Here is a 26,488-nt window from a genome sequence, read left to right as displayed (position 1 = left end):
ATTTGGAACTGGGAACACGGAATTTGGAATTCAGAATACGGAATTCGGTATTCAGAATATGGAACATGGAGTTTGGAATTCGGGTCAAAAGTGTCCAATTTGTCCGCCGCAATATCGCAGTCCAGATAAAAATCGCAGATCGCCGCCATTACTAGTAAAAAAATAAATAATAATAAAAATGCCATAAATCTATCCCCTATTTTGTAGACGCTATAACTTTTGCGCAAACCAATCAATATACGCTTATTGCGATTTTTTTTTTTTTAACAAAAATATGTAGAAAAATACATATCGGCCTAAACTGAGGAAAAAAATATTTTTTTGGAAAAAAATGTGGGATATTTATTATAGCAAAAAGTAAAATATATTGTGTTTTTTTATTTTCAAAATTGTCGCTGTTCTTTTGTTTATAGTGCAAAAAATAAAAACTGCAGAGTTGATCAAATACCACCAAAAGAAAGCTCTATTTGTGGGAAAAAAGGATGCAAATTTTGCTTGTGTACAACCTCACATGACTGCGCAATTGTCAGTTAAAGCGACGCAGTGCCAAATTGTAAAAAGTGCTCTGGTCAGGAAGGGGGTAAAATCTTCCGGGGGCTGAAGCGGTTAATGCCATTTGCCAGATGGACAGGGTCCAGTATTGTGACAATGTAAGACAAATGTACAATAAAATACTAATTTGAATGTAGAGTGATGTTGTCAACAATAGCAAGGTCCAGCGTGTTAGATGTGTTAAGCCTCGTACACACAATCGGACTTTCCGACAGGAAATGTTCGATGACAGGCTGTTGGCGATAAATGCGACCGTGTGTATACTCCATCAGACAATTGTTGTTGGACTTTTTGCCAACAAATGTTGGATAGAAGGTTTTCAAATTTTCATTTTCCGCGGGCAAATGTGTGTTGTCGGATTTTCCGAACATGTGTACACATGTCCGTCGGACAAAAGTCCAAAGTACAAACACACATGCTCGGAAGCAAGGACGAGCCAGAAGCGGTCGGTCTTGTAAACTAGCGTTCGTAATGGAGAATTAACATTCGTGACGTGGCAAATTATGAAATCTTGAAATGCAGCGCACATTCTCTTCTTCTTTAATGGGATAATAATGAAGCTGCTTTGCTGGTGATACTGATGGAGTTATTGCAAACAAGTATAGTTATAAAAGGTATATAACAGTAAGATATAAGTTTCATTTGTAAAAGGGGTATTATACCGGGTTACAGACACAGTAGTAAAATATAAATGATAATGATGAATATTCAAGAATAATATCACATTGTTATCTATTAGGTTAAATTCCAATAAGACCATTTTCTTTTGTGGATATGTACTGTATCATTAAGAGTGTGGTATATCCATTCTGAGAGTTTAAGTGATTCCATTCTGATAACTACTTGTTGCCAAGGTAGATTACTAGATTTCCAGTTGTATGCTATCATCCAATGGATAGAACTGCATAGTGAATGAAAAAGTCGCATGCATGGAGAGGAAATGTTTGGTATATTTGCATACAGCAGACATATCTGGGGAGTGGGCGTAATTTTTTGTTTGGATGCGTTTTCAATAATATCAATGGCTTTGCGCCATATTTGATTAAGGTGATTACTTTCCTAAAATGTGTGCATAAGTGTACCAGGTTCCAAGCATCCCCTAAAACAATTTGGGGAAATGGAAGGGTAATATGTGTGGAGTTTAGAGGGGGTTAGGTACCATCTGGAGAATATTTTAATTGGAGTTTCTCTAAATGAGATGGCTTTATTACTTTTGCGAAGATTGTCAGACATGGAGGTCCACTCCTCCACACTGAGTGAGATGTGTCCGACTCCCATTTAAGCATCTGTGCTGATTTATCTGGTATATCAAAGTTATTGAGATAATTGTATAGTCTAGAGATGAGGCCTCTGTCCCTGGAAGAAGAGATGTAGATTTGTTCAAATGTAGTGTTGGAGGGATGTGTTGTGAGTGCGAAATATTCAGCGTAAAAGGATTTAATTAGATGGTAATTATGGAGTTCGGAGGATGGGAGGCCATAGGTAGTTTGCAAAGTGGAAAATGGGATAAATTCCCATTTTAATTGTAGGGACCTAAGAGTGGTTACATTTTTAATGATCCAAGAAGAGAAAAGGAGAGTCTGTTACTATAGGCATAAACAAATCTAGGGTCTCCCAAGAAAGAGGCTAAGGGGGGGAGTGTTTGAGGAGAGTTTGAATGTATCTTTGTATCTATTCCATAGTTGATAAAAGTTCCATAGTTGATAAAATTGAGCAACAATAATGTTGTGTTTGATAAGTTTACTGTAAGAAGTGGTGTTGGACCATAATATTCCTTGTAAGTGTAATGGGAATATAGAAATGGATTCGAATTGTTTCCATGGAGTTTCCTGGGAGGGGGTGAACCATTGGGTGAATTGGGTTAATCTGGCGGCGAGGTAGTAGAGCCAGAGGTTAGGGAGGCCGAAGCCTCCTGAGGATTGAGATCTGTGCATAAGGGCGTAACTGCATCTGTGTTTTTTCCCCGCCCAGATAAATTTGTTGATAATTCTTTGAACGGAAGTCAATTTGGATAGGGAGGGCACAGAAATAATATAGGAGCTTAGAGAGGATTTTCATTTTGACCGCACAAATTCTACCAAGAAAAGAAATATGGAAAGATGACCAGGAAGTAAGGAGAGAGGTAATCTGAGAGAATAGTGGGATATAATTAGATTTATATAAAAGGTTGTGTGTAGAGGTAATAGTAACACCAAGATATTTAAATGATTTGGGACACCATATAAATGGAAAATTATTTGATAATAGGTTTTGAGTATTTTGGGTATAGTTAATTGGTAGAGCTGAACATTTATTGGTGTTGATTTTAAGGCCTGAGATGGTGTGGAAGAAATTGAGTTCTTTAAGGAGAGAAGGGATTGAGGTATGAGCTTCTGTGAGGAATATAAGGGCGTCATCAGCATATAGACTGAGTTTGAATTCGCTATTTCCTTTAGTATATCCCTTTATAGCAATGCTATTTCTGATTTTTTGGGCTAAAGGTTCAATTGCAAGGGCAAATAATAGTGGTGATAGGGAGCAGCCTTGTCTAGTTCCTCTACTGAGGGGAAAGAAGTCAGAGTTGTGTCCGGGAGTTTTGATTCTAGTTTGGGGGGCGTGATATAATGTGTTAAATCCCTGTAAGAATTTATCCGAGATCCCGTATTTAGGCAGTAAGAAGTTGAGGTATGACCAGCTAACACTGTCAAATGCCTTATGTATATCTAGACTAAGAAGGCATAGTTGTCGAGAGTGTAGATTTGCGTCTTGTACAATATTAGTCTAATATTATCTACATTCTGATGGCTAGGGATGAAGCCAGTTTGGTCAATGTGGATTAAATTTGTGATTACTGCTGCCAATCTGTCAGAAAGCAGTCTCCCAAAAATTTTAAGGTCGTTGTTAAGAACCAATATTGGGCGATAATTCTGAGGGAGGGAGTGGTCTTTGAGTGGTTTAGGGATAAGTGAGATATTGGCTAGGAGCATCTCAACTGAGAAGTTATTGCCATTGAAAATTTGGTTAAAGAGAGTAGTTAGGTAAGGGGTTAAAAGAGGAGCAAATTTTTTATAGTATGAGGATGAGAAGCCATCTGGTCCAGGGGCTGTAGATGTCTTAAGTGATTTAATTATTTTGATTATTTCTGATTCTGAACAGGGAGCATTAAGAGATTCTATTTGTTGTGGGTTAAGAGAGGGTAATTGAATGTCATCTAGCCAAGATTTAGATGTATGGTCAAGAGGTGGTTGTGGGCTAGAAAGTAAGTCCTTGTAAAAGGAGGAAAATATATTTAATACATCTTGGGGGTGGGTGATCATGTTTCCAGTGTAATCTCTAAGTTTATATGTATGTGGGGGTTTGTGTTTGTGATTAAATTTTTTGGCGAACATGGCTGATGGGGAATTACTATGTAATAGGAATTTGGCTTTTGAGAATCTAAGATATTTTTCTGTGTTTGCTGATAGGATAAGATCCAAAGCTTTGCGTTTCTCTTGAATCTGTTTTGTGAGTTCTTGAGAAGGAGTATGCTGCATTTTGTTATATAGGAGATTTAGATCTCTGGTGAGACTTTTGATATTTATAAGTCTTTCTCCGTTTCTGTTTGCTGTTAGGCTAATTAGGTGACCTCATAAAATGGCTTTATGAGCCACCCAAAGTGTTGTGGGGGGGGGGGGGGGGGTTCATCATTAGCATTATCTGTAAAGTAGTTTTCAATGTGTGTTGAAATGGATTGTGTTATTAAAGGGTCAGATAAAATTGAGTCGTTTAACCGCCAATTGTAGGGGGAAGGTGAGAGTCCTATATGTGAAGTTTCAAATGAGGTGATAACATGATCTGACCAAGGATAGGGGTGGATAATGGCTTTGGAGGAGTTAGCTAAAAGTATGGGGGTACAGAATATGTTGTCGAGTCTGGCATAGACTTCATGAGGATGTGAGTAATGTGTGTAGGCTCTGATTCCAATATTGTGGGCCCTCCAGGAGTCAATGAGTTGGAGTTTGTTTATGGATCTATTCAAGGATTTAGAGAAAGCTTTGGAGGATGGAGAGACTTTACTTCTAACTAAGGCCGGGTGTGAGGTTAGGTTGAAATCACCACCAAGGATTATGTGGGGAGAGTTATATCGGTCAAGGGTCTCGAAAAAGTTTGTAAAGAAGGTAGATTAAGATTCATTAAGGGCATAAATCGATGCTATGGTTATTGCTTTGTTATTTAACAGTCCTTTAATGATGACATAGCGGCTGTCTGTATCTTTGTATATATTTTGTATGTCTAAAACAATGGTGTTGCTAATGAAGATGGCTACACCACAGGTTTTGTTATGAAAAGTGGTATAATAAAATTGATTGTATGTTTTGTCAAAATAATTTGGGTGATTGGAGGAGGAAAAGTGTGTTTCCTGCATAAGTATTATGTCAGCTCCTAATCTTTTATAGTGTTGGAAGGCTTTTTTCCTTTTATGGGGTGAATTAAAACCCTGAACATTATGGGATAAGACTTTCAGAACCATTGGTCATGGGTAAGTGATGTAGCTTTGGAAAATATTCCATCTTATAACAATAAAGTGGGGTATATGAGAAGTGCTCCTTTGTGTGTGCAGGAGATATAGTGTCTTTAATTTTAAAGATGGAGGAAGGTTATGCAATGAAAAATGAGAGAATGTCTTAAAGTTACCCTGAGAATAAATTGTTATAACAATAAAGAATACAACGTTGTTTTTTCCAGTATAGTTGGAAAGTGTTGTAATAACTTCCGATTTTCAAAATAACTTTGGTAATGGCCATAAAGACAAAGTTAGTATGTAAGATAAAAAAAATATAACAGAAACAAAGGGACAAGAGATATCTTGTCACTAAAATATGAACTAGAAACCAAAGGACAAATATGTCCTAAACCTGCAAACACAGTCAGGTGCATCATCCTCATAATTAAGGACACTGCAGTTAACCGCATAAGCAGGCGGGGGAACAATCCAGCGATGGCGGACGTAACAGGCTATTAGAATAAACTATCATTAGATATCAGGTGATATCAACCAGGGGGACAGAATGGTTATCAAAATCAACCAATATAACTTGTGTTGGGGAGAGAGTAAATCTTGTAATAGTGTCACCATTGAGACACAATTAAATATAGTTAATAGAAATATCTTAGGCAAGCAGTATATCTAACCTTAATATTTGAGTTACTATGTATCAGAAATAAAAATATTAACTAAAATAATAATAAAGTAAAGGGGGGGAGCGGGGTGGGGGAGAGAGGGGGGGAGTGGGGAGGGGTTGGGGGGGAGAAAGGAAAGGAAAGGGGGGGGGATGGTAATGGGGGGGTGGGAATGAGAGGGAGGGAAAACTTATTTCTTTCCATTCTTTCTCTGCATTATGACTTAGAGCCAACAATGAATGCAGGGTTCTGTCAGAAAAAAAAAAAAAGGGAAATACTGGTGGTAGTTCATCCGGAAGCGGAGAAGTTGGAGTATTGATTATGTCCTTTTCAGAATATGGGGGAGTCTGTAGGTATAATTTTAGTTTGTCTTCAATGGTGGGGCACAGGAGAGGTAATGAAAATCATCACGTGAGTCTGTTTAGTAAAAATGTTGAGAGGTATGCAGATAATGTTCAAGTTGCTTGATTTTGAAATGGTTGGCGCCATCTTCTTTTAACGTTTGTGTTGCGTCTTGATGACGAGGTAGACCATATTGGGGAAGGTCTTGGGGTTGAAGGGAAAGGGTTGGGGGGTTCTGGTTCCAGCAGGCCCAGCTTTACAAGCAATTCTTTGCCTTCGATAATGTTATACACTGTATATGTAGAGCCATTGTATGGGATTGTGAGTTTTAAATGGGAAACCCAATCCTATATTTTATTCTTGCAACTTGTAGAATATTTGGTGACCTCCTTCTTCCTGCGTCTTATGTCTAAGGTGGCAGGAGAGATGTCAGGGTAAATCTGTAGCTTTTTACCATCCAGTGCTATATTTGGGAATTCCTTGAAGCACGCATGATGTCTTCTTTTACCAAGAAATCTTTCATGCACATGATAATATCTCTGGGTGGTTTATCAGGTGTAGGTTTAGGGCGTAAAGCTCTGTGTATTCTGTTACATGTAAATGCTGATATTGGTTTATCTGGCAAGAGGTTGTGGAAAATCTTGGAAACAGTGGGCATAAGATCTGTGACCGATTCTGGGATGCCACGTAATCTGATGTTATGGCGTCTATTTCTGTTGTCTAAATCTTCAACTTGAGCTTGCATGAAGGCAAAGCTGTCAGCTAATGATTCATAATCTTTTCTTAGGTCATTATGTGCAAGTGAGAGTTCATCATGTTTAGTTTCCAAGATGTCAGTGCGGCTGCCTATACTGGCAATCTCTTGAGGCAGGGCAGTGGTAGATTTATGCACTTCACTCTCTATTTTATCAACCAGTTTGTCAAAAATGGTTGTAAGACTAGCATCCAATTCTGCTTTAGATAGGGGAGAAGTGTACTCACAGTTCCCATTGTTGAGGGAGAGATTGGATGGATTGGATGGATGTTTCCCTGAGGCCGCATGAGAGCTTGCGCCGGCGCCATCTTGGGACATCCTCCTGCTCTGTCTGGCTGCAGCGTCCAGAAGAAAGTTTGTGAGGTTGTGCTGAGAGCAGCCAAAATGTCCGGATCTCCTCTCTGGCATGCACAAAGGTGTTACCCAGGGATGGGTGCTGTTTTCGCCAGTTGGAGAGCGATATGGCCCTGGTTATTCAGCCTGTGTTGTCCGGGTCCGACGGAGCTGTGGCTACTCGCGTCCTTCCCGCATCGCACCGCGCATGCGCCCCTCGCAAACAAATTTTCAAAGGCTTTTTTTTCTATTGATATCAATAATAATATTATTATGCTTTTTTTTTTTTTTTGGGCAAGTTACCACAACACCAGATCAAAGATACAACTATGTTGGTGTCCCTTGTCAATTTTACATTGTATTTTTTTTTTAAATGTAACTGACTACTCCCAAACTGTCATTTGAAGCAAAACACATAGCCAAATATTATTCTCCACAATTTTTTTATTGTGCATTAAAAAAAGAAAACAAATAAAATTAGACATGATATCTGCCAATAGAACTTAACCAAAAAGTGCATTCTGTGCATCCAAAAATATAGAAAATATACCAAATTAAATCATTATTCAACCAAAAAAATAAAGTCAAAGCAATAACTCTTAGGCCAATAATAAGTAACACGTTATCTCCTCCGATTCTGCAACATGTCTGGTTGATGAATGGCCTTTCAGAAACAAACTGAAAAGCGTGAAATGAAAAGTGCGAATCAACACTCCCCAAACTTCTACTAACAGGAAATTAGCAGAAGGAGCCCAAAGAGTGGCGCTAAAGAGCTGAAAAACCATGTAGTACGTCACTAAGTTCGTAATTGTTGGCCAACAATTGTGTGCCGTGTGTGCAAGACAAGTTTAGGCCAACGCCCTTCGGACAAAAGTCCACAGTTTTGTTGGCCAACAATCCGATCGTGTGTACGAGGCTTTAGACGTGTTAGATGTAGATGGACTCGACTAACAAACTGAAGCTGATCTCCAGCTAGCACTTTACAAATGCAGCTACCATATCTACTGATTGGTAAGCTGCAATTTATAGCATTTTTGTTTTTGGGTTTAGCACACTTTAACTGACCTGCAAAGGAAAGTGGTATTGATTATAAATATGTTCACCTATGATAATCTACCATTCTTTAAGCCTGCACGCTTTTTCACCTACATAGGGAAGTATGTTTTTTTCATAGACTTTTTCTTTTCTTTTGCACATTACAGGTCGCTTTGAAGAAGAATTTATAAAGATGCGTATGGAGAGATTACAATCATGGATGTCTCGAATGTGCCGCCATCCTGTTGTATCAGAGAGTGATGTTTTCCAGCAGTTTCTTAATTTTCGAGATGAAAAGGTATCCCACAACTGCAGATCTGTTTTTAACCGTTACTGGATTGTAATATTAGGTGCTTAAAACTGAACTAGACGTAAATGAAAGTAGAACCATGACCTCCCACATTAAAAAAATGTGCTCCAGCACTTAAAGGGTAAGTTCACCTTTTCATGAAACATGAAAAGGTGAACTAATTCCCAATTAGTAAAGTCCTGTGCTGCCAGTGTAGTGGTTTGTCTGCGAGTGAATATCCATCTTAATGCTCACAATGGCAAGAGCTCAACCACGTAACACTACTGACCAATGGGAAGTGCTTCATTTTATGAATCAGATGACCTCATTGCACAAGATATCTCTTGATGGGCCAATGGAATCTTCATTTACTCCCTTTGTTCCATAGTGTCCTGATACTGTCACAACTCTGGGAAAATCAAACCAATCAGTGCTAAGCAGTGCATGTGCTTAAAATAAATGATCTATGGGAGGCGACCTTCAAATATTAGCGCGAAGGCCATGGATGACGATAATTAAATTAACAATAAACCTTTTTACTGGCAATGGAGTGCCCTTCATGTAAAAGTAGAACCAGTATAGGTTTCAGTAAATCTGTTTAGTAGTACCTAAAGTAGCACAAACACAGATGGCGGACTGTTTGTTATGGAAGCAGCTTAGGCAGTCCTTGTGTGGATAGTTCACAGCTGGCTTGTCACCACACTTTTGTTAGTGTAATAAGTTTTTTTTTTTTTTTGTTATAAAATTTACATTTTCTATCTTGCATGATTTGATTCCAGAAAGGTGTGCATGTCCACTATTAAAAAAAGGCCTGTCACTATTTAGCTACATAAATCTATACAGTATTACTTTATGCGGTTATACGCATCACTGTGTGTATGTATGTGTGTGTGCATATATATTAAAAAAAAATATATATATATATATATATATATATATACACAGTGGATATAAAAAGTCTACACACCCCTGTCAAAATGTCAGGTTTATGTAATGTAAAAAAACGAGACAAAGATAAATAATTTCAGAACTTTTTCCACCTTAAATGTGATCTATAAACTGTACATCTCAATTGAAAAACAAACTAAAATCTGTTAGGGATGGGGAGTAAAAGTAAAAAACTAAAATAATGTGGTTGCATAAGTGTGCACACCCTCTTATAACTGGGGATGTAGCTGTGTACAGAATTAAGCTATCACATTCAAACTCATGTTAAATAGGAGTCAGTACACACCTGCCATCATTTAAAGCTAAATTTTGCTAAATTTTGCAAAAACACATCTGAAGTCTCCTAAAAGCATGTGGGAAAATGTGTTATGGTCTGATGAAACCAAGGTTGAACTTTTTTGGCTATAATTCCAAAAGAAAGGTTTGGAGCAAAAACAACACTGCACATCACCAAAAAAACACCATACCCACAGTAAAGCATGGTGGTGGCAGCATCATGCTTTGGGACTGTTTTTTTGTGCTGGAACAGGGGCCTTAGTCAAGGTAGAGGGAATTATGACCAGTTCCAAATACCAGTCAATATTGGCACAAAACCTTCAGACTTCTGCTAGAAAGCTGAACATGAAGAGGAACTTCACCTTTCAGCATGACAACGACCCAAAGCATACATCCAAATCAACAAACGCATGGCTTCACCAGAAGAGGATTAAAGTTTTGGAATGGCCAAGCCAGAGCCCAGACATGAATCCCATTGAAAATCTGTGGGGTGATCTGAAGAGGGATGTGCACAGGAGATGTCCTCGCAATCTGACAGATTTGGAATGTTTTTGCAAAGAAGAGTGGTCAAATATTGCCAGGTCAAGATGTGAAAAATCAAAAGGTGCTTCAACAAAGTATAATGCCCCGTACACACGGTCGGACTTTGTTCGAACATTCCGACAACAAAATCCTAGGATTTTTTCCGACGGATGTTGGCTCAAACTTGTCTTGCATACACACGGTCACACAAAGTTGTCGGAAATCCGATAGTTCTAAACGCGGTGACGTAAAACACGTACGTCGGGACTATAAACGGGGCAGTGGCCGATAGCTTTCATCTCTTTATTTATTCTGAGCATGCGTGGCACTTTGTCCGTCGGATTTGTGTACACACGATCGGAATTTCCGACAACGGATTTTGTTGTTGGAAAATTTTATAGCCTGCTCTCAAACTTTGTGTGTCGGAAAATCCGATGGAAAATGTCCGATGGAGCCCACACACGGTCGGAATTTCCGACAACACGCTCCGATCGGACATTTTCCATCGGAAAATCCGACCGTGTGTACGGGGCATTAGTGTAAGGGTGTGCACACTTATGCAATCATATTATTTTAGTTTTTTATTTTTACTTTCCTCCACCTAAAAGATTTGATTTGTACAGTTTATAGGTCACATTAAAGATGGAAAACATCTGAAATGATTTATCTTTGTCATTTTTTTTACATCACAGAAACCTGACATTTTAACAGGGGTGTAGACTTTTTATATCCACTGTATATATAATTATTATTAATAAAGGCACACTTCTAGGTTTTAAAGGAGAAGTACAGCCAAATCTTGTTTGGATTACAGGAGTGCAGTCCGTTCTGCACTCCTGTGACCCGTTTTCAGCAGGCAGTGGGCTGTGGCCAACAGTCGGCCGACATCACAGAGCTTGTCCAGGCTCGGGCAAGATCGCAAAAATGAAGTCGGGATCGGCCCACATGCCTGGACCAGCACCCAGCTCAGCCTCTCAGCGAGCCCCTGGGAGCCTGAGCCGGCTGATTCCTGCCCCCTCCACAGCCCAGTTTTCCAGTAAGCCGGGGGGGGGGGGGAGCAGACGACAGTGTTGACTGACAGTGATCAGCTCTCTACTCAGGGAGCTCTGAGAACCAAGCGATCAGTGGTGTTTGATCGCTCGGTTCTCAGTCTTAGAGCCAGCGGGGGACAGATGCAGCATTGGACTGATGGTGCATCCACCTAGGTAAGTAGGATTATGCAAATAAAAACAAAAAACATACTTCTCTTTTAACTGTTATCCTGGCAGATTACCAGTTTTGTTGAGTAATCCTTGGTTTACTACATCACATCACATCTGCTTTTGCATAAGATCCAATGCTTACACAGTGTACACAGCATTTTTTTAGGAATGCACATAAAGCCACAGGCACTCTTCTGTTGCCTAGAGAGTGTTGAGAGTGGAAAAAATGACTAACAGTCACATGTAGTATTACAGATTGCCTGACTGCATGCACAGGGCTGGGAGAAAAGGAAGCTGGAATACAAAAGCAGCCTTTTCCAAACACATTTAGCCAACTCTTTAGAGGAGGTCACTTCCATTTGTATATTGCATATTGTTTGTGTATGATAAGCTGTTTTTTTTAGCAGGGTGTGTAATGAGAACAATGTCATTTTGGTGCAAGATTCAGCAGAAAAGGCGACTGATTCTCTTTAAAATGACAGTAAATAAATTCCTGACATGTCATGATGTACAGCTACAGTATAATGTTTTAAAAGAACTTTACTTTTTATCATTAAGGCTCAATGTGCACCCCTATCTATTTTTTTCGCCATCTGTGTCACATTGCGGAGATTTCCCTTCACTTCCTGTCCCATAGCCAAACAGGAAGTAAGAGGAAATCCCTGCAAATTAAGGAAATTCCTTGGGCCCCCCCAGGTCACCAGAACTAGTGACCCTATTGGAAGATTTTCCATCTATTACTTTTCTGGGGACAACCCAAAATTAGCAATTTTCTTTTACTTTCATTTTCATTAACGGTAAACAGGACTAATAGAGGGGGTGAATCTCCTCAACCCCTTGCCGACCAGCGCACGATGATATACGTCGACACAATGGCACGGCTGGGTAAATGGGCGTACAGGTACGTTCCCTTTAAATCGCGGCATAGTGGGCGCGCGCTTGCCCACAGCGTACTCCGTGAGCGTGCCCGCGGGTCCCGCGGACTTGATGTCCACCAGGAGCCCACGATTGTGTCACGGAGCGGCAGAACGGGGAGATGCCTATGTAAACAAGGCATTTCCCTGTTCTGCATAGCAACATGACAGATCTACTGCTCCCTGTCATCGGGAGCATTGATCTCTGTCATGTTCTAGTGAGACAATCCCCCCTACAGTTAGAATCACTCCCTAGGACACACTTAACCCCTTGATCACCCCCTAATCTTTAACCCCTTTCCTGCCAGTGTCATTTATACAGTAATCAGTGCATTTTTATAGCACTGATCGCTGTATAAATGACAGTGGTCCCAAAATAGTGTCAAAAGTGTCCGATGTGTCCGCCATAATGTCGCAGTCACGATAAAAATCGCAGATCGCTGCCATTACTAATAAAAAATTAATAATAAAAATGCCATAAATCTGTCTCCTATTTTGTAGACGCTATAACTTTTGCGCAAAACAATCAATATACGCTTATTGCAATTTTTGCCAAAAATATGTAGAGGAATACATATCGGCCTAAACTGAGAAAGAAATTAGTTTTTTTATATATTTTTTGGGGATATTTATTATAGCAAAGTAAAAGTAAAAAATATTGCTTTTTTTCAAAATTGTTGGTTTTTTTTGTTTATAGCGCAAAAAATAAAAACTGCAGAGGTGATCAAATGCCACCAAAAAAAAGCTCTATTTGTGGGAAAAAAGGACATAAATTTTTGTTTGGGTGCAGCGTCGCACGACCGCGCAATTGTCAGTTAAAGCGACGCAGTGCGGTATCGCAAAAAGTGCTCTGGTCAGGAAGGGGGTAAATCCTTCCGGGGATGAAGTGGTTAATGGTGGCACAGATGGCAATAAAAGCCGACAAGCGTTCTAATTCCTTTCCACTCTATCCAAACTAAAAAAAAAGTGTTACCTTTAATTATACTTTAAAAATCGCTGCTACTACAGGAGTTTTGCGTTTTTTGAATCAGCTCAATGCTATCCTGTGTCCATGGATGATTACAGGTATATTTTGAGCTTAACGTTTAGAGGCAGGAAGAAAAAAACTCTTCTGGTTTTGCATTTCCGATTGGAGCTTTCTGGCAAAAAAACGGAAAACTCGGCTAAACTGTGTACAGTAAATATGAGTGTTTTTTTTTTTCTGTCAGGGGAACAGACATTTTTTTATGCCCAGTGTGCATGGAGCCTAAAGGAGAAGTAGGGCCAAAGCTGTTTTGGCCCTACTACTGTGAGTCACAGGAATGCTCTTTGTTCTGTTCCATTTTCTGCCGACAGCAGGCTAAAGACTCTGGAGAGATCCCAACTTTATTGTCAGGATCCACCCAGATGCCTGCCCGGCAGCTCCCATCCCTCTCCACAGCCTGGCACTCCAGTGAGTGCTGGAGGGGCAGAACAGAGAGCCAGTAACTGAAGGTCAGCGGCTCTCTGCTCAGTGAAGACCACAAACCAAGTTTTCGATCTTAGAAGCGAGAGGGGACAGATGCAGCATCGAACTGATGCTGCATCCACCTCGGTGAGTATAATTGTTTTTTTAATTAATTTTTTCCTGAACTCCTTAAAGTGGATGTAAACCTGATTTCATGAAATACGACCTAAGTACATATAATATATCTGTAGTGTTTTCTTATCTCTCTCTAAAACACGAAGTCCTGTGTCTTTCTGCTGCTCTGTTCTTCTGTTATCAGCGTGATAATTTCTGACAAGTTCTCAGTCATTCAAGATAAAACCAGCCTGAAATTTGTTTCATGCAAGGTTGCTATAAATAGTTTGGCAGAGAGCTTGTCTTGTCACAGCACTGCACATTCCTTTGTTCCTCTACCTATGTGGAGAGGGGGTGTGTGCCTTTCCTCCAATCAGCTGTCTTGGCTGTATGCCAAGAATCCACTCCCAGTGCTGAACAGGAAGATAAAATCTCTAACACAATGTGCACTTTCTAAAGAATATAGAAAGCTGAAGACAGCAGATAAACATGTAAAACTCATGTAGGGAGATTTGTTTTTTCTTTCTCGAACATCACGGGACACAGAGCCACAGTAATTACTGATGGGTTATATAGGTATCACTGGTGATTGGACACTGGCACACCCTAACCAGGAAGTTCAACCCCCTATATAATCCCTCCCCTTGCAGGGATACCTCAGTTTTTACGCCAGTGTCTTAGGTGATGGACGTGTAAAGATGTCCTGTGCTGAGCTCCAAAGGGATTATCTTATATCCTATACTGGGGCAGGCCAGGCGAACCGGATCCATTCCAAAGTGTCTTTTCTAGGCCGAATTGGATGGTACCCGGGCCTCGTGTCCGAAGAAACGAGGTTTTACCTGTAACGCTTCTCTTTTTAGAGAGCTGGACCCCGCATATTAGAAAATGTTTTTTCTAGCCTAATTTCTAGCCGGGTGCTTTACAGGGCCAGAACTGTGGATCCCCCTATTCGTAGGGGGCCCCAGTCTCTGACGGTTTTTTCAAACGGAGCCCACCATGAGAGGTGAAGATTGGGTCTGTGTACAGAACCCTGCGGCTGGATAAGGTAAGAGGGGTTCCACAGAATTTTTAATTCTAGTAGGTTTTCTCCTTTAAGGTAAATGCATGCTATGCCTATTGTGACCACCGGGGGCTGCCAAGAGCACATAAATTCACATGCTGATGTCTGTCTCAGTGTTTCCACACTGCACAAGCTCCTCCGGACGGCTCCAGGTAGGATGGGATGGAGGGCTCTCCTCAGGGATATCTCCCCCCAGACTAAGGGGAGGCCGCAGGCGATCTGTAAAGCGGTTAGACACCGCATTTTTACCGCCGTCGCGGGGGGGGGGTGTCAGCACAGCGTGCTCAGACGCCCACAGGACCGGTGTAGGCTATTAAAGGCACTAATTACAGGTGCACTAAGCCTTCTGGAGGGACACAGAGCTGACGGTCGCATGTAAGGTGGGACACAGGCATTCTCCTAGGCAGCATTTACTAAAGTGACACCAGACTGGGTATTGGGTAGCAAGGCTTTTAGCCAGACTACATCGCTCAGCAGTCAGTGTTCATTTTTTGATACCTCCACCTAGTTGCTTAGCACTATGGCTAGAAGAGGTTCAAGCACCCCAAGAACCAGAGACTCTAGGGGATCTCGTTCAGGTTCTGAGGGCCCCCTGTCTGCAGCATCCTCCCCCCCCTGAGGGGCCAGGGAGAGCCGTTGGGGTCAGGGGCTACACCTGCTTCTGGCACTTCAGCCCCTGTATACATTACGCAGAGGTTTTTTCCTCAGCCATTCGGAGGAATCAGGTGGAGAGGGACCCTCTGCTACTTCCCAAGAGGAGAAAGTCTTAGTGCAGATCCTTACGGGATTGGTTCGCTCCACATTTAAGTTGCTCATATCTGAATCAGTTAAAGAACCCTCTTCTTCTTTAGGGTCACTGAAACCTCCTCAAACAGCACAGGCTTTTCCTGTTCATAATTTACTTGAAAAGCTCCTTTATGCTGAGTGGGATCACCCAGATAAACGTTTTTTTACACCGAAAAAGTTTTCTACACGTTATCCTATGGAAGAAAAGTTTATTAAAATGTGGGGAACAATGGCCATTGATGCCGTCATTTCCTCCGTAAATAATAGTCTGACTTGTCCTGTAGGCAATGCTCAGATGCTCAGGGATCCTGTAGATAAAAAGAGGGAATCCCTATTATTGGATGTTTTCTCCTTAGCAGGTTCAGTGGCTCAACCTGCAGTAGCAGCGATTGGAGTCAATACCTAAGAAACCATGTTAAGCAGGTCATCAAGGTTTTACCTGAACAGCAGGCCCAGGGGTTGGCTAACCTTCCAGCGGCCTTATGTTATGTGGTTGACGCCATCAGAGATTCTATCATGCAAACCTCTCGTCTATCGCTGGGGTTAGTGCATATACGTAGAATCCTATGGTTGAAAAATTGGTCATCCGAAGCACCATGTAAGAAGCTCCTGGCTGGGTTTCCATTTCGTGGTGGAAGGTTATTTGGAGAAGACTTGGATAACTATATCAAGAGAATCTCTTGTGGGAAAAGCACTCTTACCAGTTAAGAAGAAGAGTAAGCGTCCCTCTTTCAAACGGACTCTTTCCCCAGCGCCGGGGACTTCTGCCACCAGGCGGTGTCGACGGCCTCCTCCATCTGGGTCCAGAGACAAGAGTCAACCCCAGGGACAAAAGAAGTCCTGGGGGAAGAAGCCTACGAGGCAAAACACTAAGACCTGTGCATGAGGGGGCGCCCCGCTCGCTCGAGTGGGGGGAAGACTGCGACAGTTCTCAGGGCTCTGGCAGGAGGATTTCCAGGACAGATGGGTAATCTCCATGGTAACCTTAGGGTACAAGCTGGAGTTTCAGGAATTTCCCTCTCCTCGTTTCCTCAGGTCAAGTGTCCCCAGAGGTCCAGAGAAAAAGCAGTCGCTCCTTCTAGCGTTAGAGCGACTTTTGTCGCAGGAGGTCATTATGGTAGTTCCCGCGAAGGATCAAGGATTGGGCTTCTATTCCAACCTTTTTACAATCCAAAAACCAAATGGGGATGTCAGGCCCATTCTTGATTTTAAGGGATCTGAACCGATTCCTAAGGATTCAATCCTTCCGCATGGAATCAATTCAGACAGTAGTCTCCACCCTGCAGGGAGGAGAATTTCTGGCATCAATAGACATCAGAGATGCATATCTGCGTGTGCCCATTTTTCCTGCTCATCAGAAGTTTCTGTGCTTCGAGATAGGAGGGCACCATTTCCAGTTTGTGGCTCTGCCTTTTGGGATAGCCACTGCACCTCGAGGGTTCAAAGGTGTTGGCTCCTCCTCTGGCCAGATTAAGGGCTCAGGGTATAGCTGTCATAGCATACCTAGATGACCTGCTCTTGATAGACCGGTCGGTAGCCTCCTTGAACGGAAACTTGAGGACCACAGTCAAATACCTGGAACACCTGGGTTGGATCCTCAACCTAGAAAAGTCTTTCCTAAAACCAGTAAGAAGACTGGAGTATTTAGGTCTGGTCATAGATACAAGCCAGGAGAAAGTATTTCTACCTCAGGCAAAGATCACTGCTTTAAGGGAGCTGAGTCCAAGAAGAGTCCTTCTGTCCGCCTTTGTATGAGGCTATTAGGGAAGATGGTGTCTTCATTCGAAGCGGTTCCCTGTGCTCAGTTTCATTCTGGAATGCTGCAACACAGTATTCTGTCGGCCTGGAACAAGAAGGTTCAGGCATTAGACCTTCCGATGCACCTGTTTCAGGCGGTGCGTCACAGCCTCAATTGGTGGCTAATACCCGAAAACCTGCAGAAAGGGAAATCCTTTCTACCGATTACCTGGACGGTGGTAACAACAGATGCCAGTCTGTCGGGTTGGGGAGCAGTTCTGGAACAGTCTGCGGTTCAAGGGGTATGGTCCAAGACCGAGAGGACTTTACCCATCAACATTCTGGAGATCCGGGCGATATATCTAGCCCTAAAGGCTTGGACTATCAGGCTACAGGGTTGCCCGGTCAGGATCCAGTCCAACAATGCCACAGCAGTGGCTTATGTCAATCATCAGGGAGGCACCAGGAGCTGAGCGGCTCAAAAAGAGGTGAACCAGATCTTAGTCTGGGCAGAGAAGCATGTGCCATGTATATCGGCAGTCTTCATTCCGGGGATAGAGAACTGGCAGGCGGACTATTTAAGTCGCCAGCAGTTACTTCCAGGGGAATGGTCTCTGCATCCCGACGTCTTTTGGGCCATATGCCAAAGATGGGGGGTTCCAGATGTAGATCTCTTTGCATCCCGATTCAACAAAAAGATAGACAGATTTGTGGCAAGGACAAAAGATCCTCTTGCATGTGGGACGGATGCGTTGGTGACTCTGTGGCATCGGTTCTCACTGATTTATGCATTCCCGCCTATTCTGCTACTGCCACGACTCCTTCGCAGGATCAGACAGGAAAGAAGTCGGTACTTGTGGTGGCCCCCGCTTGGCCCAGAAGGACTTGGTATGCGGAAATAGTAAGGATGACGGTAGGTTCCCCGTGGACCCTACCGGTACGCCCAGACCTGTTATCTCAAGGTCCAGTGTTCCATCCTGCCTTACAAATGCTAAATTTGACGGTTTGGCTATTGAAACCCACGTTCTGAAGAGTCGTGGGCTTTCAGGCCCTGTGATATCTAACTTGATCAATGCAAGGAAGCCAGCTTCCAGAATGATTTATCATAGAGTCTGGAAAGCTTATATATCCTGGTGTGAATCCAGGGGTTGGCATCCCAGAAAATATGTGGTCAGTAGAATTCTTGATTTTCTGCAATTGGGATTAGAGATGAAGCTGGCCTTGAGTACCATCAAGGGCCAGGTCTCGGCCTTATCAGTATTATTTCAACGGCCACTTGCTTCGCATTCTTTGGTCCGAAACTTTATGCAGGGGTTGACGCGTCTTAATCCTCCGGTTAAGATGCCCCTAAACCCCTGGGACTTGAACTTGGTTCTGTCTGTGTTACAGAAACAGCCTTTTGAACCAATACGTCAGATTCCTTTGGTCTTGCTGGCAAGGAAGTTAATTTTTCTGGTAGCCATCTCTTCTACTAGAAGAGTATCAGAATTAGCAGCTCTTTCCTGTCTAGAGCCTTATTTGATTGTACACAAGGATAGAGTGGTACTGCGCCCTCATCCTAGTTTTTTACCGAAGGTGGTTTCAGATTTTTCATCTAAACCAAGACATTGTTCTACTTTCCTTTTTTCCAGATCCCTGTTCTCCGGAAGAAAGATCACTACATTCTTTGGATGTAGTAAGAGCAGTTAAGTCCTATCTGGAAGCGACTGCTCAGATTCGCAAAACGGATGTTTTGTTTGTGCTGCCAGAGGGTCCCAGTAGAGGACAGGCAGCATTGAAAGCTACCATTTCTAAATGGATTCGACAATTAATCATTCAGGCTTACGGTTTGAAACAGAAGATTCCTCCGTTTCAGATCAGGGCACATTCCACAAGGGCTATTGGTGCTTCTTGGGCAGTGCATCACCGGGCCTCTATGGCTCAAATCTGCAAGGCCGCAACCTGGTCTTCAGTCCATACATTCACCAGATTCTATCAGGTGGATGTGAGGAGGCATGAGGATATCGCCTTTGGGCGTAGTGTGCTGCAGGCAGCGGTACAGGGTCCTCAGGTCTGATGGCACCCTACTTGGTTGTGATCCCCCCCTCAGATAGCATTGCTCTGGGACATCCCATCAGTAATTACTGTGGCTCTGTGTCCCGTGATGTTCGAGAAAGAAAATAGGATTTTTTAAAACAGCTTACCTGTAAAATCCTTTTCTTTCGAAGGACATCACGGGACACAGAGGTCCCACCCCTCTTCTAATACACTATATTGCTTGGCTACAAAACTGAGGTATCCCTGCAAGGGGAGGGATTATATAGGGGGTTGAACTTCCTGGTTAGGGTGTGCCAGTGTCCAATCACCAGTGATACCTATATAACCCATCGGTAATTACTCTGTGGCTCTGTGTCCCATGATGTCCATCGAAAGAAAAGGATTTTACAGGTAAGCTGTTTTAAAAAATCCTATTATCTCTGTGTATCATCTGTGGCTTTTCACTTCACTGGGTATATGTGAGTTTTTACATCCACGCTGTCTTAGAGCTTTGCCTAGGTTGAGATGAGGTCATTAAAGCAGAGCTATACTGAATCTGAGCATCCATCCTTGTCTCCAGGCTTTATTTTTCTGAGAATACACTTTGAAAACTACCCCTTAGCATTTCTGCCAGTGGCCATCTTATGCAAGGGCAGATCATTCAAGTAGAATCTACTTCCTAGAATCTGCCTGCCCTTAGTTTAGACAGGCAGGCAGTTGTGCTTAGCTCAGAAAACCCCTCCTCTCCTCCTGAAGACTCCTGGGATGTATATGACATAATTTGCCTAGACATGGAAACCAGGAAGTAACTGAAGAAATGTAAAAAAAAAGTTTAAAACAAGTAAATATGATATATTTTCCTATCTATTTTCTAATGGTAGCAGCAGAAGGATTAAAAATATTCAGTGTTGACTGAGAGTGAAGTTCCTCTCTAATTTGCTGCAGACAGGAAGAAGCATTAATTCAGTCTCTACATTTGCACATTACTTAGCTTGCATGAACTTAACATGAAAAAATATACTGATCAAGTTAAAGATCTGATACAATTATGACAAATGTAGAATGTCATTCAAGGAATTGCCCTGTGTTTACCCGAATATTTGTATATTTCATTATTTTGATAGGAATGGAAGACTGGCAAGAGGAAAGCAGAAAAGGATGAACTGGTTGGCAGTATGATATTTTCCACAATCGATCCAGAAGCTGATGACTTGGACGTGTTAGAAGTGTAATTGCCATTTTTTATATTTAATGTACAATATAATGCATCCTTACTCTATAATGTATTCCTCAGGGAAGAACATTGTGCTGCTTTGTATGCACATGCAAATTTTTCCAACTATATTACAGAGATTGCATGAAGAAGAATGAAAGTTTTTAGTTTTGCTTTAAAAGGGGGCTTTTTTAACACCTACAGTGAGAGGAAAAAAGTATTTGATCCCCTGCTTGTACGTTTGCTCACTGACAAAGAAATGTTCAGTCTATAACTTTAACGGTAGGTTTGTTGTGAGAGACAGAATAACAACAAAATTATCCAGAAAAACGCATTTTAAAAAAGTTATAAATTGATTTGCATTTTAATGAGTGAAATAAGTATTTGACCCCTTCGCAATACATGACTTAGTACTTGATGGCAAAACCCTTGTTGGCAATCACAGAGGTCAGACATTTCTTGTAGTTGGCCATCAGGTTTGCACACATCTCAGGAGGGATTTTGCCCCACTCCTATTTGCAGATCCTTTCCAAGTCATTAAGGTTTCGAAGCTGACGTTTTGGTAACTCAAACCTTCAGCTCCCTCCACGTATTTTCTATGGGATTAAGGTCTGGAGACTGGCTAGGCCACTCCAGGACCTTAATGTGGTTCTTCCTGAGCCACTCCTTTGTTGCCTTGGCCATGCGTTTTGGGTCATTGTCATGCTGGAATACCCTTCCACGACCCATTTTCAATGCCCTGGCTGAGGGAAGGAGGTTCTCATCCAAGATTTGACGGTGCATGGCCTTGTCCATTGTTCCTTTGATGCAGTGAAGTTGTCCTGTCCCCTTAGCAGAAAAACACTGCCAAAGCATAATGTTTCCACCTCCATGTTTGATGGTGGGGATGGTGTTCTTTGGGTCATAGGCAGCATTCCTCCTCTTCCAAACACGGCGAGTTGAGTTTATGCCAAAGAGCTCAATTTTGGTTTTATCTGACCACAACACTTTCACCCAGTTCTTCTGTGAATCATTCAGATGTTCATTAGCAATCTTCAGCCTGTTCATTAGCCTGTACATGTGCTTTCTTGAGCAGGGGGACCTTGCGGCGCTGCAGGATTTCAGTCCTTCACGGCGTAGTATGTTACTTAATTTTTTTTTTTTTTGCTAAAATGAAATGGGTAAAAAAAGATGGTATACTTACCTGCCCTGGGCAATGGTTTTATACAGAGCAGCCCTGAACCTGTTTGTTCTGCAGTCCCCACCAGAGCTTTCTGCTCCTTCTCATCCCCAAGTGCCCCTATAGCAAGCCACTTGCTATGGAGGCACTCAGAGCACGGCTCGCCCCTTTCCCCCACTCTGTCCTCACAGGAATTGATTTACAGCTGCAGGAGCTAGTGGCTCCCACTGCAAGCCACCTGTGAATACAGGAAGAGAGGAGAAGAGATGTCGCAAACGGGACAGCGCTGGATCAAGAGAGGACACGGGTAAGTGCTCCAGAGTACTACAAAACAAAGGGTGAGCAAGTCTTAACAGTTCATTTTCTTTGGAAAGAAGTCACATCCATAGAATAGCCAATCCCCTGTCTCCTCTAGAAAACAATTGTGGAAGGGGAAGCAGTGGTCTCTCTGCAGATTTCCAGCTCAGCCCCCCTGCTGAGTATAAGCCAGAGCTCTACAGTCAGCCAGTAGCATGAACTTTGCACAATAGAAAGTTTAAGCTCTGACTCAGCAGGGGCTATATTGAACCTCTGCTGAGAAACCGCTACAGTGACACAGAGAGCAAGGGTACTTCTCTACAGCATGCTGGCAGGGGTCAGGCTTTTCTGTTCAAGCTGTAGCTGCTTTCTAAAGAAAACAAACTGTAGGGGTCTATTTACCCATATGTTTATTAATGCATGCCAGCTCTACATTGTAAAAGTAATGTATTTCAGTAGGAGCAGTTCACACCACCGTGTTGCTAGAACGGTCCCTACTTTTTTTTTAGGCACAATGGATGTAAATTATTCTAAGTGTGCCACAACACATATAAACACAAGAATCCAAAGGGTCTGGTGAAGTTTCCTTTACAAATAAAGCTTAGTGAAGTAAAAAAAAAAAGTATTATGGTACAATGCAGCACATGTTAAAACGCAGCATGTCAGCGCACATGTATTTATGTGCGATCATTGCATACATTGTGGTGTGAATGGACTCTTAGAGCCCTTTCACACTGAAAGCACGGGGCATTGGTGGTAAAGCGCCGCTAGTTTTAGCGACGCTTTTTGCCCGTTAGCGGGCCGCTTTTAACCCCCGCTAGTGGCCGAATAAAGGGTTAAAAGTGCCTGCAAATTGCCGATGCCGTGGCGCTTTGCAGGCACTTCGGCGTTGCTGCCCATTGATTTTAATGGCAGGGGCGCTGTATACATCACTCCTAAAGCACCTCAAAGAAGTTGCTTGAAGGACTTTTTTACGTCCTGCCAGCGAGGGCTTTCACACTAGAATTGCAGATGAGGCATTTTTTCAGGTGCTATTTTTAGTGCTAAAGCGTCTGAAAAACGCCTCCAGTGTAAAAGGGGTCTCGGGGTTGAGTTACTAAAACTGGAGAGTGCATAATTTAGTGCAGCTCTGCATAGAAACCAATCAGCTTCCAGTTTTTTTTTTTTGTCAAAGCTTAATTGAACAAGCTGATGTTAGAAGCTGATTGGCTACCATGCACAGCTGTACCAGATTTTATACTCTCCAGTTTTAGTAAATAAACCCCTTTGACTTTGTTTTGATGTACAGTATATTTAATGCATTTACCTGATTTAAACTGGAATTGCGATCAGGCTTTTACATTTATTGAGCAACTGCAGAGCTGTGTTTGGTAGATGTGATGGTTTGTGATGAGTGGCAAAGGAGAGGCAATATAATAGAAGTATGTTAGTTAATATTATGTTAATACTTTTCCTTACTGTATGGTGAAGTGTAGGGGCCCAATATAAGGTAAAACGCTTTTTATAATAATGTATATTAAAATATAACTCATTATCAACTATATAACTAATTGGAACCTTTCATAGTGTTCAAAAATATTGTTCAAATATTCGTTTCAGTGGCCTTGGTGACAGGAACTAGTTCTACGTTTATCACAGGACATAACACTATTTTAGGGAATTTCTGAATTTCCTGTTTATCTTCTCACTTAGTGCATCTAGCGTCTCATAAACCAAGTCTCCTGTGTGCGAACTCGGAGTTCCTTTATTAACCACTTCAATACACCTTCCTGCCCAGACCAATTTTCAGCTTTCAGCGCTGTCACATGTTGAATGACAATTGCACGGTCGTGGGACGCTGTACCCAAACAAAATTTTTATCATTTATTTCCCACAAATAGAGCTTTCTTTTGGTGGTATTTGATCACCTCTGGGATTTTTATTTTTTGCGCTACAAATAAAAAAAGACCGAAAAATTTGAAAAAAAAAAAGTTTTTCATCATTTCTGTTACAGAACTTTGTAAATAAGTAAGTTTTCTCCTTCACTGATGGGCACTGATGAGGCACTTATATGCAGCACTGATAGGCACTGATGGCCAGTCATAGGTGGCACTGGAGGGCACTTATAGGTGGCACTGATAGGCAGCACTGATCAGGGGGCACTGGCAGGTATAACTGATGGGCACAAAGTGCCATCCCAAATGGGCACTGATTGACATCCCTGGTTGGCTCTAGTGGGCTTACCTGGTTGTCATGGGTGGGCATCCCTGGTGGCCATGGGTGGGCATGGGTGGGCATCCTGGGGGGGCTGCACTGATAATCAATCAGCGCAGACCCCCCTGTCAGGAGAGCAGCTAATCAGCTTTCCTCACGCCTGTCAGTGCGAGTGAAGGAAAAGGCCAATACACGGCCTGTTTACACTGTGATCAGCTGTGATTGGACACAGCTGACCACATGGTAAAGAGCCTACGTCATAAGCTCTTTACCTCGATCGGAGATGCGGTGTGTCAGACTGACACACCACACCACCGTTCGCTGCGCTACGGGCCACAGGCTTATCCTGCTGGACGTCATATGACGCCCAGTCAGGATAACAGAACCACTTTCTGGCCGTCATTCTGCTTTGTGTCCAGTTGAGCACTGGTTAAAACTTGTAAGAGGAGTTTTCATTCTGCTCTGACTGTCCTTTGAGGCTGCATGACCCCTGACCCTCTGTGTGAACAGTGCTGATTGGTCCTCTGCTAATCACAGACACCCTCCCCCCAAAAAAACAAAAAAAACCTCTCTAGCAATACACATCAAACTGAGCGTGTACAGAGTGCCTCCAAGGTTCTGTACTATCAGGAGATGGATTGGAGACTGTACTGCATCCACTGATCTACTTCTGTACAACCATCCTGTAAGACTTTTTCAGCTTGATAGCACTGATCAGTGTATTCTGGCGGCGGGGAAGTCCCCACTGCTGTCAGAATACAATGGCACAGCAGGAGGATTCCCCCATCTACATTGAATGTGTGTGGTTGGAGGAATCAAGTCATTTTTTTCCGTTGGCCAACCTGTCTAAAAAAAAAAAAAAAAAAAAAAGGGGGGGGGGGGGGGGAATGACTGGAGTCACACTTTTTAATACTTTTCTCCAGTTTAAAAAAAAACTGGGATCATTTACCTAGTTTTTGTGCTATCGTTGCCTGGAACATGGACAATTTGCTGTGTTAGAAGTATTTTATACTGCATTGGATGCAGTAGAGCACATGTATGTACAGATACTGCCTACAGCCGGAAAACCGTTCTGGGCACCAGGAAAGCCCAGAAAACAATAGATAGCTATAGACTGAACACCGCAGATACCATTCAGGATACTCACTCCCACCTTCCCCCTCCATAAAATGTGAATTTAACTATTCAGTTCAGTACCAAATCTTAAAGCTGGCCTTTGGTTGGAGTTGGAGCCATCTGCTAAGCACCTGAAAAACCATAATGTGAACAAACCCTTGGGTCACTGAATTTTAGTATGATTGTCTTTCATGTTTTTGTTTGAAGTGGTTGTAAACCTCAGACATGAAATATGAACAAAGAATATCCTTCTATACTGTGTACTTGTCTCAATTTAGGCTGGCTATAGGGTTGCAGGAAAGAAATTTGCATGATGCCCCCATCAGCACAGACAGGGGAATTCCTCCTGCTGAGCCATTGACTCCTCCCGACGGGGGGCGGGTGGGGGAAGCCGTCCCCGTCGGGAGAAGACAGATATATTTTCTAGCTGCTATAGCAGCCACTTGCGTTAATCGGAAGCAAATTCGGCAGGCTGGTTGTACCCAAGTTAATCGATCGACCAACTTGGTGCATTCAGCCTGCCCATTAATATTTTGAATCTTGGCCGGTTCAACAGCAATTCAAACTGTGTATGGCCGGCCTAAGAGCACTAGATGTAACTTTTGTCTGCTGCTTCGTTCCTCTGCTATCAGCATAAATCACCAAGAGAAAAAAGGTGACGGGAGGAATCTCCAGCTGATTGACAACCTCAGCTCTGTTCCTGTGAGCTGTGTGGAGGGGGGGTGTGTCCCTTCCCTCCAATCGGCTCTCAGCACTCTCCTCAGTGAGCTCTGCAGAGTGTAACTTCAGCTCTCCATCTACTTTTTCTGAATTCTCAGACAAGCTGTAAAAATTCTGGACTTAGATGGATGTAGAGAAGTGAAAACTGTAGATAAACAGGTACATCTTATGTAGGAGGATTTGTTTAATCTCTGTATCACCAGAGGCCAGTCACTGGGTATATGTGATGGTTTACAACCACTTTAAATAGAAATTCTAGTGACGAAAAGATAATTTAAAGCTGCAGTGTCAGCTGCCTACCTTTTTTTTTTTTTTTTTTTTCAAAGTAAAGTAATTAAAGCAGCG

General features: G+C 42.3%; 1 protein-coding gene across 1 annotated transcript in view; it reads left to right on the top strand.

Annotated features, from left to right (window-relative positions):
* SNX9 (sorting nexin 9) overlaps nucleotides 1–26,488 on the top strand; it is a 232,665-nt gene that overhangs the window by 143,560 nt on the left and 62,617 nt on the right. The window contains exons 10-11 of the mRNA XM_073627898.1: nucleotides 8,323–8,453; nucleotides 20,570–20,673. Coding sequence (XP_073483999.1) covers nucleotides 8,323–8,453; nucleotides 20,570–20,673 — 235 coding nt within the window. The remainder of the gene's footprint in view (nucleotides 1–8,322; nucleotides 8,454–20,569; nucleotides 20,674–26,488) is intronic.

This window comes from Aquarana catesbeiana, linkage group LG04 (assembly GCF_042186555.1).
Source record: "Aquarana catesbeiana isolate 2022-GZ linkage group LG04, ASM4218655v1, whole genome shotgun sequence".
Taxonomy (NCBI): Eukaryota; Metazoa; Chordata; class Amphibia; order Anura; family Ranidae; genus Aquarana; species Aquarana catesbeiana.
Note: the sequence above shows the minus strand (reverse complement) of the source record. Positions and strands in the feature narration are given on the sequence as shown.